This window comes from Macrobrachium rosenbergii, chromosome 42 (genome assembly GCF_040412425.1).
Source record: "Macrobrachium rosenbergii isolate ZJJX-2024 chromosome 42, ASM4041242v1, whole genome shotgun sequence".
NCBI lineage: Eukaryota > Metazoa > Arthropoda > Malacostraca > Decapoda > Palaemonidae > Macrobrachium > Macrobrachium rosenbergii.
Window position 1 is genome coordinate 55,720,105 of NC_089782.1, and position 27,501 is coordinate 55,747,605.

The 27,501-nt window shown below is 40.5% G+C and overlaps 1 protein-coding gene across 5 annotated transcripts in view; it reads right to left on the reverse strand.

Moving 5' to 3' along the window:
- Mnn1 (menin 1) overlaps positions 1 to 27,501 on the reverse strand; it is a 253,722-nt gene that overhangs the window by 81,860 nt on the left and 144,361 nt on the right. For 4 of the 5 annotated variants that reach the window (XM_067086513.1, XM_067086512.1, XM_067086516.1 and 1 more), the window contains exon 3: positions 22,871 to 23,023. The exons of the other annotated variant lie outside the window; for it this stretch is intronic. In XM_067086513.1, the coding sequence (XP_066942614.1) occupies positions 22,871 to 23,023 (153 nt within the window). The remainder of the gene's footprint in view (positions 1 to 22,870; positions 23,024 to 27,501) is intronic. 5 annotated transcript variants of the gene reach the window in all.

Below are 27,501 nucleotides of genomic sequence, written 5' to 3' on the forward strand. Positions count from 1 at the left end.
ATTCCAAAATCAGAGCTGCTGCTAAAAGCTGGTGTACAGCCATTAGCCGGCAGAAACAAACTGAATACTTTTGCTAGTTGTTCCTCTCTTACCCCAAAAGTGGGCTGGGTTAGTCACCTAGCCAAACAAAATAGCACAACCGCGAATTTCAAAATTTTTAGCTACCCATTAATAGAAACAACAGCAATGAAATTACTTGGTAAGTTACATAAAATATAAGTTTTCACAAAATTTATCATTTGGATACCTACTTACTGTTACAGATAGCTAAACCTCCACACCAGCAGGTGAGTCGTCATTCATATACAGTCAACCCTCGTTAAGACGGACTAATAGGGGGGCCTGGGTGTCCATCTTAGCTGACAGTCCGGTTTAACCGGCGATATCTATATATATACCTATTAACACCTATAAATATCTTGTATTTCATTATTTTTATAAAGAGTATCGATAATACACCAATGTAGAAACGTTTGAACTAAAGCTCATGGTAAAAGATCAAAAATGAAGAATTAAACATGATCAAAAAAGATAAAATTCAGTCGCATATGTAGATGCCTAGGCAGAGACATAAACGCATAATTTTCTTAAGTAAACTGAAGTGGAGTCTCCAAAATGAAGAGTAAGATTTTTTTTCCTCTTTTCATATTTTTTTTTATTTTAGTTATTTATTCATTATAGTTTATTGTTATCTATATTGATATACTGTTAAATAAATGTGAGGTAATTAACATCATCAGTAATAAAATAGTGGGACAATTACGACCATAAGTTCACTAACACATTTTGTTTTCAACAAAAACATTCCATAAAATGCAAAATATACATGATCAAAATTACTGTAATTCAACTTGTGAATTTTAACGATAAGTAAGACTATAAAATACATGTCATCATACCGATCTTGAGAGGGTTGTTTTTTATTGTTATTGATGTCGTCATCAGTTTGCAGTCGTATATCTGAGGATGGTCTGGGAATAGGATTCGCAAACGATGACTCATCACCACAACAGACTGTTGTGGGATTTTTCATAGCACTATAATAAAGTTAAAATTATTGTTGCATTCATGTTTTCATGAAGAAATAATTATATAAAGCAAATTACCGAGTAATTTTTGCCATCAGCAGTCAAATAATCACGATCATGGCAACGTTCAAATTTAGTTCCGTCACACGACAATGTCTATAAATAGAACAGAAGTGGAGGGCTGTCACTGGCCAGCAGATCTCCATGGCAACCAGCCAGCCAATCAAATTTTAGCTGTATTCTGTCTGAGAAAGAATGTTTGCTCAGAGAGGCTGACAATAACATAAATACGTGTGTTTTGAATACAAAACATAGTTTTTAATAGTGTATGTATTTTACTGGTTACATGAAGAATAGAATGAATTCCTTCTTATTACTCTGATTGCAAAATTGTTGGTTCAGAGATTCTTCAGCAACAAAATATGTATAAAATTTTTTTTTTCTTCAGAAGATATTTACTAAAGCTGCGTTGACACACCTTTAAAACAAAATTCTTCTCTTTAATCTTGCCACGTAAACACAAGTATTGTTCAGTAACTCGGCTTCTGTCTTCGTAAAGTTTACATTTGTCATGTCTTTTCTTTCCTAAACATACAAAGCATCATACAATAGCGACCAGTCGGGAAGCAGATAGGTAAAACTGTTAATGCTCAGTGATTGGCTTCAATACTTCCTATCGTTCCAGACAATAGCATTTCTTAATGATGGTACATACCCTGCGCAAGTTAAATTGGTTACAAGTTAAAAGCATTTCAGTCCAGTAAAGTATAAATACAGAACAGTATATATAAAATAAAAAGATAAATGACAAGTGTTTTATTTACCTTTGGTAAATTAAAAGGAAAACGGTACATGACAAGTGGAGAAACAGTAACTATCTTAAATCGTGGTCAAGTATTACATTTTTTAAATCAGCTGACCCTCTTCGGTGTTCATCTTATCCGATGTCCGGGTTAATGAGGTCAGGCTTAACGAGGTCGACTGTAAATGAAGATTGCCTGCCTGATGCAGACGACTGTCTAGTTCACCTGCTCTCCAACAGATGTGTTTTGAATATTTTAGCTTTTGTCAGAATTCTTCACGACAGCCCACAAAATTGTGAGGAGGCTGGGCAGGGTTTACTTTACAAGTAGGTAAGTATCCAAATATAGCAAATTTTGAAAATAATTTGTATCTTTCTTAATATAAAAAGCTGAAGTTCTCTATACAGTAGTAGGATACACTTGCAAACATGAGCTGGACAGCTGTTAAAAACTTACTAACAAGGTAGTTAACTACTGACATGCAGGATGAGGCCACACCCACCTGTCAGTCTGCATGCCACTTTAACTTTTGGTCCAGGTGCCAGATGATATGGGTGGCTCAGGTGGACTGTTATGTGAAGAACTTCTGGTTTGTATGTTAGGAATAATACAAATTACTTTCAAAATTGCTATTTGTTTGTTTCTATACAAGTAGAAACTTGCATTCTAAGCATTAGGAGACTTACCCCCTGGTGGGAGGAAATCTGGGTGCTCTCTTAAGTGACTGGAAAGTTTGCCCAACCAAGGATGTTCCTTCCTGGTCTGAGAGGGGAGAGGAGAATGGGATCTCACACCTCTGGGCTACTGTACACATGGGCTGTGCAGTCGCGAGACTTCCAGACCATCAAGTAATGGGATTGTAAATGATTACTTGATAAGGCTGGAAAAACCATGTAATATGTCAGACAACAGAGACCTGGCTATTGTAACCAACAAGTTTATTTATTGTCTGTTCCTTTCTCCTTTTGTCAAGAGGAAGGAGGCCATACATCTTTAAACTAAGACAAAGTATTATTATTATTATTAAAACTGGTTGACTTGGGTTTCCTTCCTGGTCATGTAAGAACAAAGGAAGGAGACCAGCCTTTGACGTGTTGAACAGAAGTGTGAATAACTCTATTATGTTCCATTGTCAGACTTCTCGACCTTTAAGATTGATGTGTGTGTGTGTGTGTGAGTAGCCACTCTCCTTCGAAAAAGGCTCGGATGAACCCAGAGCATCAGAGACAATAAAGCTAGATACAGTACAGGCAGTCCCCGGTTATCAGCGGGGGTTCCGTTCCTGACGGTGTGACGATAACCAAAAGTCACAGATAACCGGAAATTGACAAATATCAGCGCTTATTGGTGCCTCTGTTAGGTGGATATCGGCGCTGATCTTTGGTTGTCGGCACCGAAAATCCAGTTATCATCGCCAAAAATCATGCAAACGCGGTGAGGCGCTGTCCCTAGGAGAAGGCAGAGGTTCACGCGAACATACGCAAAGGCTCCTGTCAGGCAAGTGGGGTCAATCACGCGAATGTGACAGAGATCTGGCCAGAGGAGAGTGGTTGTGCACCCTCGTGTGTGAACTTGGGTTGTTCTCTCAATGTGCTCCAGTCGTCTTTGAGGCCGTGGCCTCCATGCAAGAAGAAGACTGTGTGGGGGACCTCCTCGATGCTTCTACAAGAGATCGTACCCTCAAGTAGGAGCATGTGATCGGGACATGGTCAAGCACTTGGAACAGTACCGGTAGAAGGAGCAGAAGCTCCTGCATGCTTCAAAACCTTCTCCTGTTCTGTGCCTGAACTAGACCGAGGAGCAGAGTCTCCAGTGCTGGTTTGGGGTACTCAAGGTTTTGGCAAAACCCAAGTACAGGCAGTCTCCAATTATCGGTGGGAGTTCTGTTCCGACAGCGTGACAGTAAGCAAAAATCGCTGAAAATCGGTAACTTTTGGCACTTATCAATGCTGATAAGCACCGAAAATTGCAATTTTCGGTTATCAACACATCTGTTAGGTATGTATCTGCGCCAATACACAATTATTGGTGCCAATAAGCAGAAATCGGCGCATACTGGCTCTGAAAATTGCCAGTTTTTGTTGCTACACAAGCATCAAAAAAGCAGATTCCCGATAACCGGGGACTGCCTACCTGAAGAGACTCGATCCTGCTTGGAGGTTCGACGGCTGCCCAGGGGCAGGAACCTGAAGAGCCTGCACCACCGCCTGAGCAGGGGGGCACTTGAACTACATGAACTTTTTGCCGGACTTGGGATAGGGCCCGGCAAGACCAGATTGTTTCCGCCCATAAGGTAGACACCCACGAGAACGGAGGCTCTGATTAACATTAGTAGCCCCGGACAGACCATAACAACGCCCACCTGGGGAAAAGATTAATTCTCCAGGTGAAACTGTTCATAAGACTTTTCTGCTCAAGGCGGAACGTGGCGAAAAATGTGTTTTCAGCTGTCCATCCGGACTGATGAAATATACGACTCCATTTCTTGGAGCTCACTCTGGGGGTAGTAACCCCAGCTTTACATTTAGCTTTTCTCTGGTATCTAGCAACGGAATTACCTAGAAATAAGTGCTGAATGGATTATTTCACCGGGTGACACGGGCCCCTCCCCAGAAATAGATTTTTCCTTTGTCAAAATCCTTTAATAATAATAATAATACAGGCAATCCCTGGTTAATGGCGGGCTCGGTTAACGGCAATCAGGTTTAACAGGGCTTCTTTAGCGACAAAAATCTGCAATTTTTGGTGTCGAAAATTTGCCGGTTTCCACTTATCGGCGCTGATAATTAGGTATTGGTGCCGATACATACCTAACAGAGACGGCGGTATCTGAAAACCAGCTCTTTTTGGCACCGATAAGCCCCAAAAATTACCGAAAAAGTGCTGAAAAGCAGCAACTTTCGATTATCATCACACCCTCAGAACGGAACCCCCACCAATAACCGGGGACTGCCTGTAATAATAATACACTGTAAAGTAATTAAAAAATTTATGCATTTCTATAGTAAATTATGTAAAATTTTAAACAAACAAATACTCAACCCTCAAAAGTTACAATGCTTTTTGTGTGAAGAAGAGGCTGAAATATCAAATTTAAGACAAGCAATGACAATGCAGCTGAATGAAAGGATCAATCAATGTGCCAAGACCCTAACCCTTGGAAAGCTTACAAAGTTAAGTGCTTGTGATGTTGTTGCTCAAGAACTGAAGTATCAGCCACAATGCTTGGCAGACTTACACAACCCAGAGAGAGTACACCTTTATGCGATAAAGCAAGAGGAGAATCACCATGAGCAATGGAAAGAGTTATATCCTGTGGCTTTTTCTGAACTTGTTATCTGCATCACTGATAGCAAGGTTACTAATACAGAAACATCACCTGTAATATTCAGGCTTGCTGATCTAACTTCCCTATACAAGCGTTGGCTACAACAATGAGGTGTACACTTCCCAGACATCAATACCACCAGGTTAAAAGAGCAGTCACTCTCTAGGATCCCTGAGCTTGAAGCCCATAGGAAAGGGCGTGATGTTCTTCTTGCATTCAGAAAAGTCACTGGCACAATTCTGTCTCATGCTAGCAAGTACAGTGAAGCTATTCATCTGGCTTAAGCTGCAGATATCATTCGAAGAGAAATGCTTGCTCATAAGACAAAATTCAGTCAAGATTTACATGAAGGACTTGGAAAGTAAGCTGTTCCACAGGCACTTCTACAGTTTGTTTGCAGCATTGAGCATGGTGTTGACATCAGGTCCCATCTGGACCATGGTGCTGTACTGTCAGATGTTGCTCCAGCACAACTTTTACAATACAACTGCTACTCACTGAAGGCTAAACAACCCGCAGGCATGCAAAACACCGTGAAACACCTTTTCCCATATATATTGGGATGAAAGTGTTTGCCAAAACAAGAACAAGAGAATTAATTGACGAGCTTCATGAGAATGGAATTAGCATATCATATGCCAGAGTGTTGGAAATATCAGGGCAGTGAGGTGAGAGTGTAGTAAAGCAATATGTGGAAAATGATGTTGTGTGTCCACCTATTTTGAGAATGGGACTTTTCACAACATCTGCTTTAGACAACACAGACCACAATCCAACAGCTGCAACAGCCAGTATATCCTTCCATGGTACAAGAATTTCATTGTTCCAGCATCCAAATCCAGAGGAAAAAGGGGAAGTACGCACATTGCCCAATGTTACAGACAGTCGACATAAAAGGTTCCTGATCTTCCTGAGTCATTCAAGAACATTCCACCAGCCTTCTTCCGCAAAAGGAATCCAGAACCAAGCACCATTGATGATGTATCTTTGCCAGATCCCAGTCTTCTCCAAAAGGGACTCAAGCTTGAATATGAATGGTTGGAAAAGGCCCATGACACCACAGATGAAGATGATTCATCAAATGTAACATGGTTAGTGGATCAGGTAAGCAAACAAAGGATAAATGATTTTGTGACCAGCATCAGTTCTTTGCTGCCACTTCTGCAAGATCAAGCTCATAATGTTACCACCAACAAGCATAATGGAAAAAACCAAGGAAGTTGTAACATTCCTTAACCCAGGACAACCACCAGTTATTACAGTTGACCAGCCACTTTACACACTGGCAAAGTAAATACCGTGGCGTTGGCCTGACAAATGTAGGGAGGATGAGTTTGTAATCATGTTTGGTGGACTTCATATTGAGATGACAGCCTTGAAAGCTATAGTTGATACTAGAGGGCAGTGGATGGAACAGGGTACTTGTTGAAGCTGATGTGGCACCTTCAGGCACTGCAGATTCATTTCTATCCGTTACCAAGGTCACCTAGACTTGCTGAGCCCATCAGATTACAGCATGTAGTTTATTTAAGCTCTTGAAGAAAGACAGTACAGTATAGAGCATATTCTGCTGAGAAGAAAGACAGTGAAGAGGAATCTGTAACTTTAGAAAAATGGTGTGACACAGAAGAAAGAATGTCCACATTCTCAATTTTGGCTTTTGATTTTGAACATGGAGTTGATTATTTTTACAATAATATGTTCATTTAGAGAGGGAAACTTCGCACTGTATCGTGAATCTCTGTCGGAACTAACACCGTACTTCTTTGCCAACAACGTCAATTGCGCACGATGGCTTCCAGTTCATCTCTGAGATATGATGAGCCTACAGAGACAACACCCAGAGGTTGCAAGGCAGTTCCAAAATGGAAATTTTGTTGTTAACAAATCTGGAAGGCATTTCTCATCAACGGCTATTGACCAGGCCCAGAAGCAGAACAATGCTATCAACAAAGAAGATGGGGGAGCTATAGGGCTTACAGAAGACAATGCTATCATCAAAGGAGATAGGGGAGTCATAGGGCTTACAGAGGACCATCAGCTCTTCGTAGGTGGATGGTGGCTGGAACAGAAATATGACATTTTTATGATAAAATAAAGTTTTTTATACACTTACCAAGTAATTACATAGCTATTGGTTCCCTAACCTATGGCAGCTTAAAAATTCAAAATTCATGGGGCGCTTCTATCGTTTGTGTGTAGGTGATAAGGTCCCGCCCATTATCCGGGACTCAAAGGAACAACTTAGCAGAGAGCTCAATTCGTTTCATGCTCTAATGTCCATGCAAGGGGAGGAGGGCGGGCTCCGATCATGTAATTACTTGGTTAAGTATATATAAAACTTTATTTTATCACAAAAATGTCATTTTTATATAAGTAACTTATCAAAGTAATTACATAGCTGATTCCACATTGTTAGGAGGTGGGAAAGAGCATGGACATATTCTACTCCAAAGCATTAAGTAAGTAATGAATTTGAAATAGAAAGGTTGCTAACATTAAATAAATGTTTGTTGTTTCCTCTGGTCAGCACTTCTCTCAACTTGTAGTGGGCCTGGCAGTGTAGCCAAGGGTTGCCCCTACATTTGCGGAAACTTTGCAGTGGAGGAAGTACGCTGTATGGTGACAAAGTTTAAAAGATGCCCATGCCCTTGGCAAAGACCAGAATAAAAAATAATAACACTATCACCTACACCACAGACTTAAAACCATAACCCAAACCATTAAAAACAAAACTGATGGGTACTCCAGGTACAAAGTAACCCCTGGCTCCCCATCGACTCAAAACCTTAAGTCAAGGCGAGTGGATAACAAAGGAACAGAGTTCCCTATGCTTCCTCTCCCAGCACCATGCCAGCCACAGATAAAGGTCTTAAAGTTTTACAATTTTCAAACATGGTCTCTATGTCCTTGAGGTAGTGTGAGGCGAAGATGGACTTGTATCTCCAGAACATCAACTGCAAGATCATAGAGAGAGAGACAAGTTATGTCTAAATGCCAGGGAAGTTGTGACTGCCCTAATTTCATGAGCCTTAACCTTAAGTAATGGAAAGACTTCTTCCTGGACCTGAGAGTGGGCTTCTGATATCAACTCTCTCAGAAAAAAGGATATGGCATTTTTGGAGAGCGGACAAACTGGGTTTCTTACAGAGCAACAATGGTTGCTTGAAGGTCCTCTAATCTTTTCCGTCCTATGAAGGTAGTACCTGAGACACCTCACTGGACAGAGAAGTCTTTCTTCTTCCTCTGGCCCTAAGACGTCTATAAGATTCTTGATGATGAAGGATCTAGGCCAGGGCTTGGAAGGGTCCTCGTTTTTTGCAAAGAAACCAAGAGAGAGAGACCATACTGCACCCCCTTGCACAAAACCTACTCTCTTGTCTATTGCCTGTAGCTTGCTAATATGTTTGGCAATACCAACAGCCGAGCCCTTTGCTGGCCAAGTCAGTTGAGCTTCAGACTGTCACTTGATGGGCCGGAGTTTAATACCCGCGGCCGGCTGATGAAGAGTTAGAGGAATTTATTTCTGGTGATAGAAATTCATTTCTCGTTATAATGTGGTTGGGATTCCACAATAAGCTGTAGGTCCCATTGCTAAGTAACCAATTGGTTCTTAGCCACGTAAAATAAGTCTAATCCTTCGGGCCAGCCCTAGGAGAGCTAATCAGCTCAGTCGTCTGGTAAAACTATGGTATACTTAATAGCAACAGCCACTAAAAAGAGAGTCTTCTTGGTGAGATACCTGAGGGAAAGAGAATGGAGAGGTTTGAAGTGAGGACCTGAAAGCCATTTCAGTACAACACCTAAGTTCCAAGAGATGCTGGAAGAACTTTCTTTCTTAAGATGTATCGAAGGATTTGATCAAGTCACCGATATCTTGACTAGAAGACAGATCCATTCCTCTGTGTTTAAAAACTGAGCTGAGCATGACCTATACCCTTTGATGGTAAAGGTCGATAACTTCCTGACAAACTTCAGGAATATCAAAAAGTTAGCTATTTGACTTATAGATGTCTCAAAAGAAGAGACGTTATAGCAGCTGCACCATCTTCTGAAGACTGCCCATTTGGACTGGTAGAGCTCTGTAGAAGACGCTCGTCTGCACCTTGCAATCGCCTCTGCAGCTTGTCTAGAAAAGCCTTTTGCTCTGATGAGGCACCTGACAGTCTGAAGCCTGTCAGGGACAGAGCGGACAACCCTTGGTGGAATCTGAGAAAGTGGGGTTGTCTGAGCAGCGAATGTTTTTGTGGAAGGAGTCTTGGGTAATCCACCAGGAGCCGAATCAGATCTGGGAACCATTCCTTGTTCGGTCAAAAGGGAGTGACTAGGCTCATGGAGGTGTTCTGATGCGCAGACAACTTATTGATTACCTCCCTGATCATCCCAAAGGGAGGGAAGGTGTACACATCTAAGCCCGTCCAGTCCAAAAGCATGGCCCATGCTAGGGGATCCGAGGCTGGAGAGCAAAAGAGTGGAAGACTGTGATTTCTTGACATTGCGAAAAGATCCACTGTGGGCTTGCTCCATAGCTTCCACAGATCGTCACAGACTAATGGGTCTAAGGTCCATTCGGTTGGAAGGACTTATTTGAGGCGGCTTAATTCGTCCGCTATAACGTTTATTCTCCCTTAAATGAATCGGGTGACAAGAGTGACTTGATTCTCCTCCACCCACAGAAGGAGATCCCTTGCTGTCTCATACAGAGAGAAGGAATGAGTGCCCCCCTGTTTGTGAATGTAAGAAAGCGCAGTGGTGTTGACTACATGCACTACTATCTCCTTGCCGCAGACTAGATCCAAGAAGGACTGATGTCCCAGGTAAACTGCTCTCAGTTCCTTTACATTGATCTGAGACTTCCGTTCTACCATTGTCCATGTTCCGGAGACTTCCCAGCCTTCCAGGAAAGCGCCCCAGCCTAGGTCGGAGGTGTCTGAATAAAATTGAAGGTTGAGGCTCACGGGGTATTGAGACTTCCCTTCCTGAAGTCTTTCTTTGCAAGACCACCACTGGAGATCCTCTTTGATTTTTGACATAATCGGGAAGACGAAAGGGTCTGGTTGGGTCTTTCTGCACCAGTTTGCTTTCAGGAAAAACTGAAGGGGTCTCATGTGCAGTCTGCCTAATTTTACAAACTGCTCTACTGATGCAGGGGTCCTTAGAAAACTCATCCACTGTACTGCCGAGCAGGAGGGAAGAGAAAGGAACTGACTGACAGTCTGAAGGCAGTTGTAGACTCTTTTGGGCGACAGAAAAGCCCAAAGAGTCCGAGAGTTCAGTATCTTCCCTAAATGGGGAATCTCCTGAGTCGGTGTCATAAGGGATTTCTTTTCATTTATGAGAATGCCTAACACCTGTGTCAGGAGAAAAGTTCTTCTCAAGTCCTCCGTGCACTTTTCCTCCGAAGAAGAGTGGAGAAGCCAATTGTCTAGGTATAAGTTGATGCTGATTCCCAGAAGGTGAAGCCAATTCCCTAGAGGAACAAGGATTCGTGTGAAAACCTGCGGGGCCATCGACAAATCGAAGCATAGGGCTTGGAACTGTAGTACTCTACCCTGAAAAATGAAGCATAGAAATTTCCATGAGTCCGGATGACAGGAACATGAAAATAAGCATCCTGCATATCCAGGTGACCATCCAGTCCCCCTGTTGTACCAAAGACATGACTAAATGAAAGGTCTCCATATGAAACTTCATCTTCAGTAAGAACACTTTCAAGGCGCTGACGTCCAGAACGGAACTCCAGCAACCCCCGGGGGCCTTTGGCGACTGTAAAAACCTTCTGAGTGGAGATCTGGCACCTCTTCCACCGCTCCCTAGATAAAAACAGATTTGACTTTCTGAGAAAGGGCCAAAAATTTTGTGGAACCTTTTGAACAGGCTGTAAAGGCGACTGGAGATGTGACTAAGGGAGGAGTTTTCACGAAAAGAATGGCGCAGCCCTCCTTGAGAACCTTGAGCACCCAAGGATCCATTCCTCTGCGCTCCCATTCCTTCCAATAAAGTAGAAGTCTGGCTCCTACTTGGGCATGGAGGACTAACTTCTCACTTCTTGGGGTTGGTCTTGAAGGAAGACTTCTTAATGGACTTCATAGGCAGTCACAAGTTTGATCTGGGTCTAGAATTGGATGCCCCATAGATGCGGTAAACGTCATAGACGATGTACTAGTTTGGATGTGTCATGAGTGTGACCCGTTTGATCAACCACTAGGAGTACTCCATAAAAGAATAGTACCAAAGAGCCTAAGAAATAAAATCATTGAGTTAATGCATGATGATGACGAGAGCTCACCCAGGAAGGGATGAAACAGTTAGACTAGTTAAGAGATCTTTTCACTGGAAAGGAATTTACAAGGACGTTAGTAATTACGTGATGAGCTGTAATACTTGCAACAGTTACAAGGGAAGAACAGATAAGGAAGTACCTCTAGGGAAATATCCCATCCCACAGACTCCATTTGAAAGAGCAGCCATAGACCTAATCACTAAACTTCACACCACCAGTAAGGGGAATAGAAATATATTAGCGTGTATTGACGCACTCACTACATATACAGAGTTAATACCATTAACTAGTAAAGGAGCTAAAGAGCGTGCAATCGCTCTCTTTGATAAGATATTTTGTACGTATTCTGCCCCACAGCTCACTATATCTGATAATGGCACTGAGTTCAATAACTCATTAGTTCAAGAAATTTGTGATGCATTCAAGGTAGAAAAGGTAACGATACAACCGTATCATCCAGCTAGTAATGGCTTATCAGAAAAAAATAACAGAAAGGTTCTAGAAGCATTAAGGCATACAGTAAGACAGGATCCTGATTGGGACGTCAATTTACCTTTAGTCCAATTATCACTAAATGCTAAGTATCACACAAGTACTTAAGCAACACCCATAAAGGCTTTAATGGGATATGAACCAAGATTACCATATGTGTGGCTAAATCAGCCAATACAGCCTAATTACTCTGAAGACATTATGAAAATAAGAATTGGGAATTTCAAGGGAATTCATAAGCAATTGCACAAGAATTTAGAGGAAGCTCAGAAGAATATGATAGACAAGCATCAAAAAGGATTAAGGCCAGTAGATTACAAGATAGGCGATGAAGTTTACCTCAAGAAGGAAGTAAGAAGTGGAATTAATTACAAGTTAACCACTAAATTCACAGGGCCATACAAGGTCACAGACATGCAAGAGACTAAGGTGAAAGTGAAAAAGTGAACGAATTAACACCTTCCACATATGCTGAATCATTAGAAGAAGAAGACTTTTCGATAAATAAAGATAAGGTCAAGAGAACTAAGGAGGTTAAAGAGGCAGAATTGACTGAAGAATTAGAAGAAGATATTTCAGAGTCACATTTCAGTAATAATGATAAGAACAAACCCATCAATTCATCCTGTTATTCCCTGTATTTGATTTCTTTGTTGCTGAGTTTCCCTTCATTGGTTGACTTAGTAATGAAACAATTTTTTTTATAATGTTGCAATACTTACTTTAATTAGTCGGTTTTGTAACAAAAGGATTTGGGGTTAAGGTGCCATAACTTCGAATTTATTTTTTCTTTAACTGAGGGGAATTACTTAGGGAGCAAGAGAGTAAAGTAAAAATTTCTGAAACATAACATATTAAAGCCAGGAGAGTTAAAAGTCATCTTTGGGGAATTGCAACCCACTTTCACTAACAGAGGAATAAGGTAGAATTTTAAGACGGGGCTTTAAATGATTGCAACGAGAATCTTGTTTTCAAATCACGAATATTTGTATCAGTGTACTAATCATAGAAGTAAAAGGTAAAGAAATGAGAGATACAGTTTGTAAGATTTGTGAGTACTTTAAAGATACCTCATTGAGGAGAAGTCTTGGCATAACCCATAACATGTCAACATTGAAAGGAGTGCATGATCTATACTAACACTAAAAGTAGAAATAGTAATTACTTATTTTCCCACAGAACTAACACGTTTAAGGTGTTCGTTTCTTAGAGATACCTTAAATAGCGAAAGCTTACTAATTTGTTTTGCCAGTCACAAAAATATTCATAAGTACTACTTTGTTTTCTCAACCCAAGTTGCCAGTCATACTTTTGAGTTAGTCATTAAAAATGTAGAAGTTTCTTATACAAAGAGAAGTTTATATCTACACTGATAAAGTCAAGCCATGTACACAAGTAAGTTACACATATTACTCACACAATGTTTGAATACACCCAAGATACAAGTAAGGACATTATCGTTCATTTGTAGCTGCAAGCCCAACAAGGAATCCATGAAGAACGGCCAAGAAATGAAGATTGCCGCCTTATGATTGTACAGACTGATTACTTTTAAGAATTTAAAATCCACCTGATAGGAGCTAGGTATGAGGGCTGAGTAAATCCAAATGTAACTTGGATAGATAATTGCTAATATTTCTTTGCTCTTTTATATATCATTTACGATTGTTTTAATACTTAAAGCCAGATTCATAGAAGGAATTTGTCATGCAAAATGTGCACATTATTAGGAGCCCTCATAGTCCATACTATTTTGTATATAGAAAACTGTCAGGAGACAGTTAAGTAGCATGGTCGAGACTGTAGCAAGAGAACAGAGAAAAATGTATTTTTTCTAAGTGGAAATATCCTATTTCCATTTGGGTCAGTAGAAAGGACCTCGAACTCATAAATCTCCCCACCTTTCACAACAAGTCGCCAACCATAACTTCAAGAACACAAAAACACTAATGAGGCACTAAGAGAAATCGCATCTGGTCGTGCCTTCGAAATCCACGAAGGTCCTGCAAAGGAAACGCCTGGGAACATATGGTTAGTAAGGTGTGTGGGAAAACACCCTCACCACCCCTTGACTTCAAAGGAGAGCCCAAGGAAATAAGCCACTCCCACAGGTCAGGCCTAGATGTTTTGGCCAATCAAATGCCATCAACGCCAGAGACCTAGAGACGTCCTACAAGGAGCAAATACCCAATAATAAACAGGAATTCCTTAAAACACACCTCCAAGAGTTGGAATGAAGCAAGTGGGGGAGATGCCTCAGGAAAAGCAGTACCTGCCCAGAAGATGACGTCATGGTTGACACAAGGGAAAATGGGAGATATAAGGACAGGCAGACAGGAAAAAAGGAAAGTCGAAGGGGAGAGTCTGAGGGGAGTCAAAAGAGAGAGTCTAAGGAGAGTTTAAGCAGAGTTGATAAGAGTGAGATGACAGAGAGAGAGAGAACTATTCTGAAGTGAGGGGAAGCAGAAAAGAAACCAAACGACAGAAAGAGAAGAAGTGTGTTAGTGAAGGATAGACTCTCAGAACAGTAGTCCCCTTAATCTATTTCGTTAAGTCTCTAGAAACCATTATTTTAAAGTCTCGAACCAATTAAGAAACAGTTAAGAAACTATAGGTGGAACTGTAAGACAAGAATTGAAAATAAAGAAGAAATGGGAACAATTAATCATTTCCCCCCTAACCATAAGTCCTTTGGATTTTATTTAATTGTTTAAAGAACCACTTGTTCCTGCTCTAAATAACTTCCACTCCACTACCCCAGTTGCGCTACCTTAATGTTGGGTCCTCTGAAGGAAAATGAAGGAAAAGAAACGGGCCCAACATACATACATACATACATACATACATATATATATATATATATATATATATATATATATATATATATATATATATATATATATATATATATATATATATATATATATATATATATATATATATATATATATATATATATATATATATACTCTTGAAGAACCCAGGAATAAATAGCAGGGGTTCAAGAGCCCCCACCATGTTAGGGTGGCCCCATGTCAAGGGGGCTCGAAGGAAAGAAGATATCCTTCCCGCAGGACATTTACTACCCAGGTCTCCGCTCTGTGTCACTGCCAAGTTGCCCAATGGCTCAACAGTCACCCCTCCCACTTTTGGCAGCTGGTGGGGAGGAATGCCAGCCTTGATGTCCTCCCTTCCAAGGATAGGTGGGGGGCTGAAAGGAGCGTAGCTGCTTGCCTTTCCCTACAGGGGCAGAAGTCTGATGAGCTCTACCAGAAGTAGAGAAGTCATGGCCTTCCTCTGTCCTGAAAACGAAGGACAAGTCTAACCCAAAGGTTTGGGTGCAGTGCCTTGCAAAGGCCAAGATGCCTTATGTGAACATCCTTGCTGTCAGCATGCATCCTGTCTACTGCAATATCTACCTTACTCAGGCTGAACAGGGAGGCAGACCCCAGTACAGGTCTACTTCTGAGTGATGAGAGAGGCAGACTCCAGCAAAGGTCCATTTCTGAGTCGAGTACAGACCCCAGTCGAAAACTCCTTGAGAGTTGGGATACCATGGCATCCCTTCTCTTCAGGACCAGGTTGGACTATAGGTTTGCTGTCTGGTGGGATAAGTAAGTACTGTCCTACCTCCAGACAGCCACTGCCTCCGGAAAGAACCATCCTAGTCAGGAGTGCGACCACTCGACGACGAGGACATGTGTGCCCCTGTGAATGACCGAAGGTCCAGCCAGGAGGCCAGGCTGTGGATGGTCACCGACCCACCTCTACTGACAAGGAAGGTGGAGTGGGGGACTTCCTTTTGCCTCATCTGCATGCAACACCAGACTGGGTGGAAACATTCCTGGGGCCCCAAAGCTATTTATGTTTCAGAACGGGAGGGGAGTGAGAGAGCACCGGCATGCTCTTTCCTCACTTTCTCTTGCTAGGTTGAACTGTCAAATAATTCTAGTCCTGTGGCCCATGAACCCTGACTGGACTGGCCAGCCTTGCTCACCAGTCCAGTATCAGTACCCCTAGGTCCAGGAGATTTAGGGGTCGCAGTTGCATCCTTGCTAGAAGCAACAAATGCAGTGGTACAGTCCTTACTGTCAGAGCCCTATCGGTCCTCTACACAGAAGACCAACCGCTGGGAGTCCTGCAAGACTTCCAGTGGGGAGATGAAGCAGCCTCCTTCTTCTAGCAGTCAAAGTTGATAGGGAAGATGTGCAATGACTTCCTCTTGCGTTTCTTCATCTTCCTCTTCACATTTGCTGAGGTGAAAGCTGTAGTAAAGGATCACAAATGAACTTCTCCTAACTCCTACAGACACTTCACAGTGGAGGGTGTGAGGAGTTACTCATATGCACAGGCACAGTGAGGGAGCCAGCAGAGTAGACGATGACCGTTGAAGTGGTCACTGTCACGTAGTTGTAGTCATGAGAGTCACCGAATCAGCAAAGGGGTGACTCAACAAAGTCTTAACACTGGGCTCCCCAAAATCTCCAGGGATGGCCACAACTCCCGTAGTTGCTTGGTCTCCCTTTCACCCATAGACAGTCTGCCAGTGGAAGACTCTCCCTCAGAGTGAAACAAAGCCTCAAATGACATACCAGAGTGAACATCCTCTTCCTCTCGCTGACTCTCCAACGAGCAATTGGCTTAGGAGTCAAAATGGCGGGTAGAAGGGAGGTGCCAAAGACCTCCTTCAGTGAAAGTGGCAGAGTATTCCCTTCCAATGACGCTGATGAGATCCTCCTAGCCTTCTTCTTGGCTGCAAATGTACCCATTGTTCTGTTGGCCAATGCAGGAACTCAGAACAAAGAGCCTCCAGACTGCAATGTTTCCTTCAATGCATGTACAGCACAAGTGGGTCTATTTCCATACTCGAAAGAAAACACTTGCAGGATCTTCCTTACACAGGACAGCACCTGGTAGTGAGTTGTTAACTAGATGTATATGAAGTAGGCAGCTAAATGATTTATGGACAGCAGATACCCTTCCTGTAGAACATCTACTACCCAGGTCTCCACTCCATGTTGCTGCCATGCTTCACTTTTAGCAGGAGGAGAGGAATGCTGCCCTTAGTGTCCTCCTCCCTTCTTGCCATTGCCTCCCTCCCCAGGGCAGGCAGGAGGCTGAAAGGGGTGCAAGTGGGCACCCTTTGCTACCAGGGCAGAAGACTAAGGGCCCCTACAAGGTACAGAGGAAACCTGGTACTTTCTCTGTCCCAAAGAGGAAGGACCAGTTGCACCCAAAGGTTTGGCCACAGTGCCTTGTGAAGACCAAGAGGAATTATGACTACCAGGTGGACCAGTGGATCACTGTTCACTGCATACAACATGTCCACCATGTTCTCTACCTTGCTGCAAGGGAAGCAGCAAGGTAAGAGGTGGTATGGAACTGCATCCCTTCTCTCCAGAACTGGGTTTGATCACAGGTTTGCTGTCTGGTGGGCAAGGTAGGTAATGGCCCTACCCCTAAAAACAGCAGCAGTCTCCTGAAAGCCTGGAGCACTGCCATAGCAGTCAACTCCAAAGCCACTGCTTTCGCCTCAGAGAGTGAGAGATTTTCTGTATGAAGGCAATAGAGAGTAACATGGGGCACTAACCGAATTAGGTCCAGGTCCACCTGCTTGGCCAGTATGGTACTCAAGGAAGGATGGTAATACTTCCTCTGACAGGCTAGAGGTGGAGGAATATCATACCAGACCAGCTGGACCAAAGTAAATTGTCTTGCCCAGAGATAAGGAAATTCACCTGGTCCAAAATCCCGCTGGAAAGCTTGAACCCTTGCATGCCAATCAAGGACCTGGGAATGTTTTGATGCCCTCAATCAGCCTAGATGACCTCTTGAAAGTGCCTCTGTAACTCGGGAGTATGAGAGTTCAGGGGTAATGAACCCTTGGACCCTTCCAGATCCCAGATCTCATGAGTTACTCCCTCTGCAGGGGAGGGAAACTCCTCAGAGCCCCCTGGAAACAGTTCCACCACTTATGTGTACAGTCACCACCCTACTTAAGAATGAGTTACATTCCAGACAGCCATTCATATCTTGAATCGTTCATCAGTTGGTTTTAAATATGTAGTGCATAAGTTTTGTTCATGTTTACATTCCCGAGAACTCGGGAGTCATAGATTATTTTCACTGCAATTTTAAATCATGCACTATCATAAAGAATTACCTTGGATGCTAGAAAGGTAAAATGAAGAAAATAAAACTTAGTATTTTTCCATGCTTTGAAAGTTATGAACTTGGAGATAATTTCACTGAAGCAGCATTTGACATTGGAAGTTCAAAAGGTAAATGTCTTCTCAGGGTAGAGGGAATAGCAAAAATAGGAATTCATCACAGGGCGAGTTAAATCGTGAAGACAGAAATAAGTAGGAATATTTTATGAGTATGAATGAGTATTCTTGTGATTGTAAGAATACATGGTACTTAATCACGAGAACTCTTGGGATAATCAGGGAAGGGGTTAAAAAAACAGGTTCTCCTCGTGTTTTTCTGTTCTTTGCAAAAATATTTTCTAGAAGAATAGGCGCATAGAGCAAAATCTGAACTTGTGACCCTGTCTGTTTGTATCTTTGAATGTTCGTAAGTTGGGTGGTGACCGTACAATCTATCTGGTCTTAGGGCCGAGCTAGGCTTGTAAACCCTCATGGTAGGACTAAAACGGGAATGAATGGTCCCTGTCCCAATCCACAGACCTGTATGACCACTTCCTCTGGGTAATGCCTAAAGGACAGCCCTTGGCACCCTTGCTCAACCTGGAGAAGACCAAGACCCTCTCAGGAAAGTGGGCCATAAGCGGTCACCAACCAGCAGTGACAACAGTCTCATAGGTCAGGGAGAGTGGTCTCACCCAAGTGAACATGGGCGTGGGCTGTCCCTCAAGTGTGCCACATCCTTCTGAGAGGTTGAAACCTCTACAGGAGAGGAAAGCAAGATGGGGGCCCTCCTCTTGCTGACCATCAGTCCAGGGACCCTTGGGCCGCTATCGTTGCAGAGCGAGAGAGGGGTGACCGAGCAACTTCTTGCTCCTTCCTTACCTTCTCCCACTGGGCCAAGCTATCAGAGGGTCGCAGACCAATGGTCCGAGAACCTTGAAAGACTGGACTGGTACCCATAGGACCAGAGGATCCACGAGGTAGCAGTTACATCCTTGCACAAGGCAATGGATGCACCAGCACTCACACACTGCTAGTGAGACCCCCATCGGTCCTCTCTGCAGATGAAGACTGACTATTGGGACACAGCAACCTCCTTCTTCTTTTTATTAGCAGTAGAAATGAAGGGGAAGCAGCAGAAGCAACAAATGAAGACAATGCAGATGATGACAACTTTCTCTTGTGCTTCCTTAACTTCTTCAGAGCAGCCAAGGTCAAGGCAGAAGACACGGAACAAATGAGTACCACCCTCAGTTCCTCAGAACACATCACCGAAGTCATATATGGGGTGACAGCCTACGTAGGGGCAATATGAGAGCCAGCCAATACACTGACCATCAATCGTTATGGTCAAAGTTGAAGCAGTTAAGTAACCAACTGGTTCTTAGCCACGTAAAATAAGTCTAATCCTTCGGGCCAGCCCTAGGAGAGCTGTTAATCAGCTCAGTGGTCTGGTAAAACTAAGGTATACTTAACTTTTTGAAGCAGTTAATAGCCACCTTACCTGACAGGTGACCAAGCAACACCCAAATACTAGGCTTCCCAAGAGACCCAAGGATGGCCAAAACTCCTTAAGTTTCTTGGCTTCCTCAATACTTGAATGACAAGGTGGGTTAGCATGAGAACCTTCTGTCCTTTGAGAGAGTGTCTGCCAGTGGAACTCCCTGTCGGAGTGGGGCAAGGCCTCCTAAAAGATGCCAGAGTGGATACCTCACCACCCCTTCGCAGCTTTCCACTGAACAATCAATGGGAGTCAGTGAAGGGGAAATACCCTCCTTAGGAGTTAAAACAATAGGTGGCAGCTTATCAGTCAGGCAGTCCTCAGTTAACCCTTAAACGTCGAGTCTCTATTTACAAAAATGTCTGCCGTATGCCAGCGGCGTTCGGGAGTTAGCGCTGAAGCGGAAAAAAAGTTTTTTTCAAAAAATCACAGCACGCTTAGTTTTTAAGATTAAGAGTTCATTTTTGGCTCCTTTTTTTGTCATTGCCTGAAGTTTAGTATGCAACCATCAGAAATGAAAATAAATATTATTATCATATATAAATATTGAAATATATGACAGGGCAAAAAAAAATTTCACATATAATTGTATACAAATCGCGCTGTCAGCAAAATGGTTAAAGCTAAGAGATTTTTTTTCTTTGTATTGTACACTAAATTGTGATGATTTTGGTATATAACAAATTGCAAAACGATCAAAGCAACACAGAGAAAATATTATCACAAAATGATGCGTGAATTCGTAACGCATGGATGTAAAAAGTTTTTTCAAAAATTCACCATAAATCGAAATATTGTGCTAGAGACTTCCAATTTGTTGCAAAATGAAGGTAATTGATTGAATATTACTAGACTGTAAGTGTTTTAGCTTATAATTGCAGTTTTAGACCATTTCGGTCGAGTTAAAGTTGACCAAAGGTCGAATTTTTTCTATTTTTCACGATTTATATGAAAATATTTCAAAACTGATAAAAGCTACAACCATGAGTTATTTTTTGTTGTATTCTACATGAAGTTGTGCACATTTTCATATATAAAACTTTATGTAACGACTAATATAAAACGGTGCAAACATTACGACAAAGTGACGAAAGAATTTCTGAGATGTTCAGCAGAGTTACCGCGTGCGGATGTACGGAAAAAGTTTTTTAAAAAATTCACCATAAATCGAAATATTGTGCTAGAGACTTCCCGTTGGTTGCCAAATGAAGGTAAATGATTGAATATTACTAGAATGTAAGAGTTTTAGCTTACAATTGCGTTTTTCGACCATTTCGGTCGAGTCAAAGTTGACCGAAGGTTGAAATTTTGGCACATCGTGATTTATATGAAAATATTTCAAAACTGATAGAAGCTACAACCACGTTATTTTTTGTTGTATTCTACATGAAATTGCGCACATTTTGATATATAAAACTTTATGTAACGACTAATATAAAACGGTGCAAACATTACGACAAAGTGACGAAAGAATTTCTGAGATGTTTGGCTGAGTTACCGCGTGCGGACGTAAGGAAAAAGTTTTTTTCAAAAATTCACCATAAATTGAAATATTGTGCTAGAGACTTCCAATTTGTTGCAAAATGAAGGTAAATGATTGAATATTACTAGAATGTAAGAGTTTTAGCTTACAATTGCGTTTTTCGACCATTTCGGTCAAGTCAAAGTTGACCAAAGGTTGAAATTTTGGCACATTGTGATTTATATGAAAATATTTCAAAACTGATAGAAGCTACAACCATGAGTTATTTTCTGTTGTATTCTACATGAAATTGCACACATTTTCATATATAAAACTTTATGTAATGGCTAATATAAAACGGTGCAAAAATTATGACAAAATGACGAAAGAGTTTCTGAGATTTTCGGCCGAGGTACCGCGCGAACGTAAGGAAAAAGTTTTTTTCAAAAATTCACCATAAATCGAAATATTTTGCTAGAGACTTCCAATTTGTTGCAAAATGAAGGTAAATGATTGAATATTACTAGAATGTAAGAGTTTTAGCTTACAATTGCATTTTTCGACCATTTCAGTCGAGTCAAAGTTGCCTGAAGGTTGAAATTTTTTGTAGTCGATGTACGGTACTACCACTCGTCACCTGACAGACAATTTTAGTCAACTGACGATACGTCCAGTTGGCATTTAAGGGTTAATGGCGGGGTTCTGTTCCTGCTAAGCGTCGATAACGGAAAATCATCAATAACTGGAACATCATAGTAATTATGGTAATAAATGGCGTTTATGACGCCTTAAGCACCAATAAACTCCTTACCGGAACTGAAAATCGCTTACCGACGCTGATAAATGGCCTACTGATGCCGACAAACCGCCTAGCGATGCAGATAAACCACCTACCGATGCCGGTAAACTGCCTACCAACACCGATAAACTACTTACAGGCACTGAAAATCTGGTTAACATTGTCGTTAGCCAAGCATTGTAAAACCAAAACGCTGTTAACTGATGCCGCCGATAAGTGGGGGACTGCCTGTAGGAAGGTGCCAAAGACCTCCCTTGGTGTTACTGTCAGTGTTGCCCCCTGATTACACAGATGTCTTCCTAGACTTCTTCTTAGCAGCAAACTTCACCCACTTTTCTGAAAGCCACTCCAGGCACTCAGAACATGGGCTGTGGTAGTTGCAGAAATGCTTTCTGCAAAACATGCACAGTGTATGTGGGTCTATCTCAATGGGAGAGAGGAATCTCCTACCAGTACAGCTCTGTACTGCCAAAGGCTTCCTCAGTGTTGCACAGAAAGGCTTGTACAAGTCATGGGTTTGTTCCCTTTCAGAACCAAACAAACCACACAAACAATAAACAGAAAATGGGCAAGAATAGTCAAGTGAAACAAAGTTTAAATGTAAACAAAACAGCATGTCGGAACGAGTCGAAAAAAGAAGTTTGCGTGCGACGGCGGCTGAAAGCAAAATGGAGTGCAGGCCAAATAGGTGGGCAGGGCTTCCCTCTACCTGTTGATAGTCAACTACTTTTTTCAGGAAGTTTTAATGGCCATTCCAGTTTGCATTTGCAAACTAAATCCCGATGTACAGAATGAAGGTTTTTAAAGTATTTGTGCAGGAACAAAAGCATTTTCCAAAATGTCACTATTTTTCTACAATATCTCAAGTTTAACAGTTTATGACAGAGTATTCGAGTAACTTACTTCATATCTTTCAAATGCTCTTAAACCTTCCACTATTTTCTCAGTTCTCATATTTTATCATGCAAAGACTACATCACTTAGATAAAGCTGTACTTAGATGATAATTCCATAATAGCACTTACCATGCCATGTGACTTCAACTGTATGTTGACCTTTTTCTCCAAAAACTACCCAGGTGTGATCCTCAGACAGTGCCAAGTGGACATCATTGTAGCCAAGAGCTTGGCACGCTGCAACTACGGCTAATGTTGTTCCAGAACTATCTAACTTGGCACCTAGAATGTAATTTAAAATAATTCATTTTAAACAGCAGCCAACGAACAGATGATGCAGTCTTGATTACACAAAAACTGTTCTTATTACAGTAATCATAATCTTCAAAACATTTCACAAACTATATAGCATAGTTTTACTGTTTTTCTTGTCAACATTATTTTGCAGTGATTTAATTACTAAGATTCTCTTTTTCAGTAATACAGTAAATCCCCCGGATTTGCAGGCTCACAATTCTCGGGATTTTCTGTAGAACCTATTTGAAAATTATTTGCTGGAAAACTCGCCCATTCACGGGTTTTTTTGTCGAAAAATATTCACTAATTAGTGTATTTTGATGTTATTTTCATGACTAAATACATTTTTTATAATAAAATAATGATTTACTAATTTTCAAATAATATTAAGATTAATAAGATTAAATAATAATAATAATAATAATAATAATAATAATAATAATAATATAATACTGTAAGATTAAATAATATGTAATAAGATGAAATAATACATAACGTTTCTCTCTCCTTTCTCTTACTGAGATGAGAGAATATTTGTTTTGCATGATAAATAAATGATTTACCTAATAATAAGTACTAATTTTCAAATATTAACCCTTTAACGCCGACTGGACGTATTTTACGTCGACAAAAATTGTCTGTCGGGTGCCAAGTGGACGTAAAATACGTCGACTACAAAAAGTTTTTTTAAATATTCGCAGAAAAATACTTATAGGACATATTTGCGAAAAATTTCAAATCACGCGCCTTGAGGGATGCTGGGAGTTCATGGATCACGCTGTTGTTTTGTTTACAAGCATGACCCAGCTGTGCATGCCAAATTTCTTTTTTACCCCAAAAGAAAGCATCAGCTAACTCTGCTGAAAATCTCAGAAATTCTTTAGTCACTTTGTCGTAATTTTTGCACGGTTTTCTATTAGCCTTTACATAAGGTTTTATATACGAAAATGTGTGCAATTTGATGTAGAATACAACAAAAAATAAATGATCAATTTTGACATATTTTCATATAAATCACGATAAGTGCCGAAATTTCAACCTTCAGTCAACATTGACTCGACCGAAATGGTTGAAAAATGCAATTGTAAGCTAAAACTCTTACATTCTAGTAATATTCAATCATTTACCTTCATTTTGCAATACACAAGAAGTCTCTAGCACAATATTTCGATTTATGGTGAATTTTAAAAAAAAAAACTTTTTCCTTACGTCCGCTCGCGCTAACTGCTGAAAATCTTGTAAGAGCCTGACGCCATCTCTTCCAAACACATGTGTGTTCCTGCGTTCGTCGTCCATCGGAGTGGACAAGACAACAAGAGCATCTCGTTTTCTTTCTCTAAAGGAACGCGATTTCAACCATACAAAATTTCCGTCTGTTTCTCCCTAACCATTGTTGTCTTGATGTATGTACAATCACCACTACTTGCATTGCCATGCAAGCATTCTAATCATGTACTCATAATGTTCCAACGAATCTTCTGTATCAAACTGTGTGTATGTTTCTGTTTGTGACGATGCCAAATGTCTCGCCACTCTGATGGACGACGAACACACGAACACACACGTGTTTGGAAGAGACGTCGTCAGGCTCTTACAATCTCAGAAATTCTTTAGTCACTTTGTCGTAATTTTTGCACAGTTTTGTATTAGCCGTTACATAAAGTTTTATACATGAAAATGAGTGCAGTTTCATGTAGAATACAACAGAAAATAACTCATGGTTGTAGCTTTTATCAATTTTGATATATTTTCATATAAATCACGATAAGTGCCAAAATTTCAACCTTCGGTCAACTTTGACTTGACCGAAATGGTCGAAAAATGCAATTGTAAGCTAAAACTCTTACATTCTAGTAATATTCAATCATTTACCTTCATTTTGCAACAAACAGGAAGTCTCTAGCACAATATTTCAATTTATAGTGAAATTTTGAAAAAACTTTTTCCATACGTCCACATGCACTAACTGCTGAAAATCTCAGAAATTCTTTAGTCACTTTGTCATAATTTTTGCACAGTTTTATATTAGCCATTACATAAAGTTTTATATATGAAAATGTGCGCAATTTCATGTAGAATACAACAAAAAAAACTCATGTTTGTAGCTTTCATTAGTTTTGAAATATTTTCATATAAATCATGATAAGTGCCAAAATTTCAACCTTTGGTCAACTTTGACTCGACTGAAATGGTTGAAAAATGCAATTGTAAGCTAAAACTCTTACATTCTAGTAATATTCAATCATTTACCTTCATTTGGCAACCAACGGGAAGTCTCTAGCACAATATTTCAATTTATGGTGAATTTTTGAAAAAATACTTTTTTTACGTTCGTGCGCTACGAATTCATGCATCATTTTGTGATAATACTTTCTCTGTGTTGCTTTGATTGTTTTACAATTTGTTATATACCAAATTCATTGCAATTTAGTGTACAATACAATGAAAAAAAAATAACTCATTAGCTTTAACCGTTTTGCTCACAGCGCGATTTGTATATAATTATATATGACATTTTTTTTGCGCTGTCATATATTCCAATATTTATATATGATAATGATATTTTTTTCATTTCTGATGATTGCATACTAAACTTCAGGCAATGAGAAAAAAAGGAGCCAAAAATGAACTCTTAATCTTAAAAACTATGCGTGATGTGATTTTTTTAAAAAAACTTTCTTTCCGCTTCGGCGCTAACTCTGAAACCCCGTTGGCATACGGCAGACACTTTTGTAAATAGAGGCTCGGCGTTTAAGGGTTAATAAGATATGATAATAATAATAATAATAATATATGAAGGAAATAGACCCTCTCTTAAACAGGTCCTATTGAAAAGGATGGCTGTATCATGCGTATTTATCTTATACAGGAACTTTTCTGTTTTCCTTAAACTGTAATTTGCTTTTCAGGCTCAGCAATGTTGGTCAGTGTGTGGAATGATGGAAGTCTTTCATTGAAATATTCAGTATGTGGAATGCCGGAAGTCTTTTATTGAAATATTCAGTGTGTGGAATGCCGGAAGTCTTTTATTGAAATATTCAATCAGAAATCTGTGGATTCCTTCGTGGTCTGGATTCAGGTTCTCCTACTTCAGGTTGTGGTACCGTCGACATGTTTCAACCATCTCGTTGGTCATCCTCTAGTTCCTCTATATCCTTCTCAACGACGTTGAGAGGATGACCAATGAGCTGGTCTAAACATGTCAAGTACCACAACCTGAAGTAGAAGAACCTGAATCCAGACCACGACGGAATCCATGGATTTCTGAATGAATATTTCAATAAAAGACTTCCCACATTCCACACACCACCCTTTTTCCAATATGGATAGTGGCCAGTTGCTGACCAACAACGCTGAGCCTTTAAAGTGAATTATAAGGAAAACAGAAAGGATCCTGTATAAGACAAATTTGCCTAATACAATCATCCTTTTCAATAATAATAATAATAATAATAATAATAATAATAATAATAATAATAATAATTAATAATAATAATATACTGTAATTACAACATTTTTTATAGCATAGACGCTGTCTCGTCCTCAAGGAGTCACCCCCCATGATGTGCCAGCGATCCCATGGTGACTAGACTAGTATCAGAGTATAATGGACTCAAAGATAAGAGAACATTTTTCCTTATCTTCAGCGAAGCTGAACCCAGTTTTTCCTACGTCAAAACTGCAAGAAGTGACTGTTGCGCATGCGCGTCTGCCATCTTGTTTATGACTAGCTCCATTACCCTCTGCTAGCGCAAGTGATACGCACAACCCTTCAGTGCTCCTTACTGTTTTCTAGAGAGTAAAAGCAGTAAGTATTATGGAAACATCTGAACACGAAAGTTAAGTGCTTATTTTTAAACTCGAGTTCTAAAAATTGTTAGTTTTAACTGTGGAACAAATGTTTTTTGTGTATGGAATCCCAAAAACTGAACTTTGTTTTCGGAGCACAAGGTCGGTCTCTTCAGAGCGCATGGCCGGTGCCCTCCCATGATCTCTGTTATTTGCGAAAGCTCTAAAAATTTGATGTTTTGATCATTCAGTTTAAAATGTGTAACTAAAGAAATGTTCCACAATTTAGTATTAATTTAGATAATCCTTTCAGATAATGGTGTCCACAATAGCCTAGGCGGTAGCCTACGTGAGACAGTAGCCTAACAAATTCAGTCAGAATAATGTAAATGTAGATGATGTTGTCCGTAGCCTATATACTAGGATTACATATCCTAAAGGTGATTTAAATAACCTTGGTTAGATAGTAACCCAATTTAAGGTAAGTAAGAACCTTTTAAAACATGTTCTTTTATGGAACTAGGCAACAGCCCAGTTTACACCAAGGATCCTAGAATTCGGTAAACAGGAAACTAAAAATTTTCCCGTCTGTATAACCTCGGTACTGGCGTATGATTTATATAATCTAGGACTAGGCAGTAGCTATTTTAGTTAAAGTTAAACTTACAAAAACA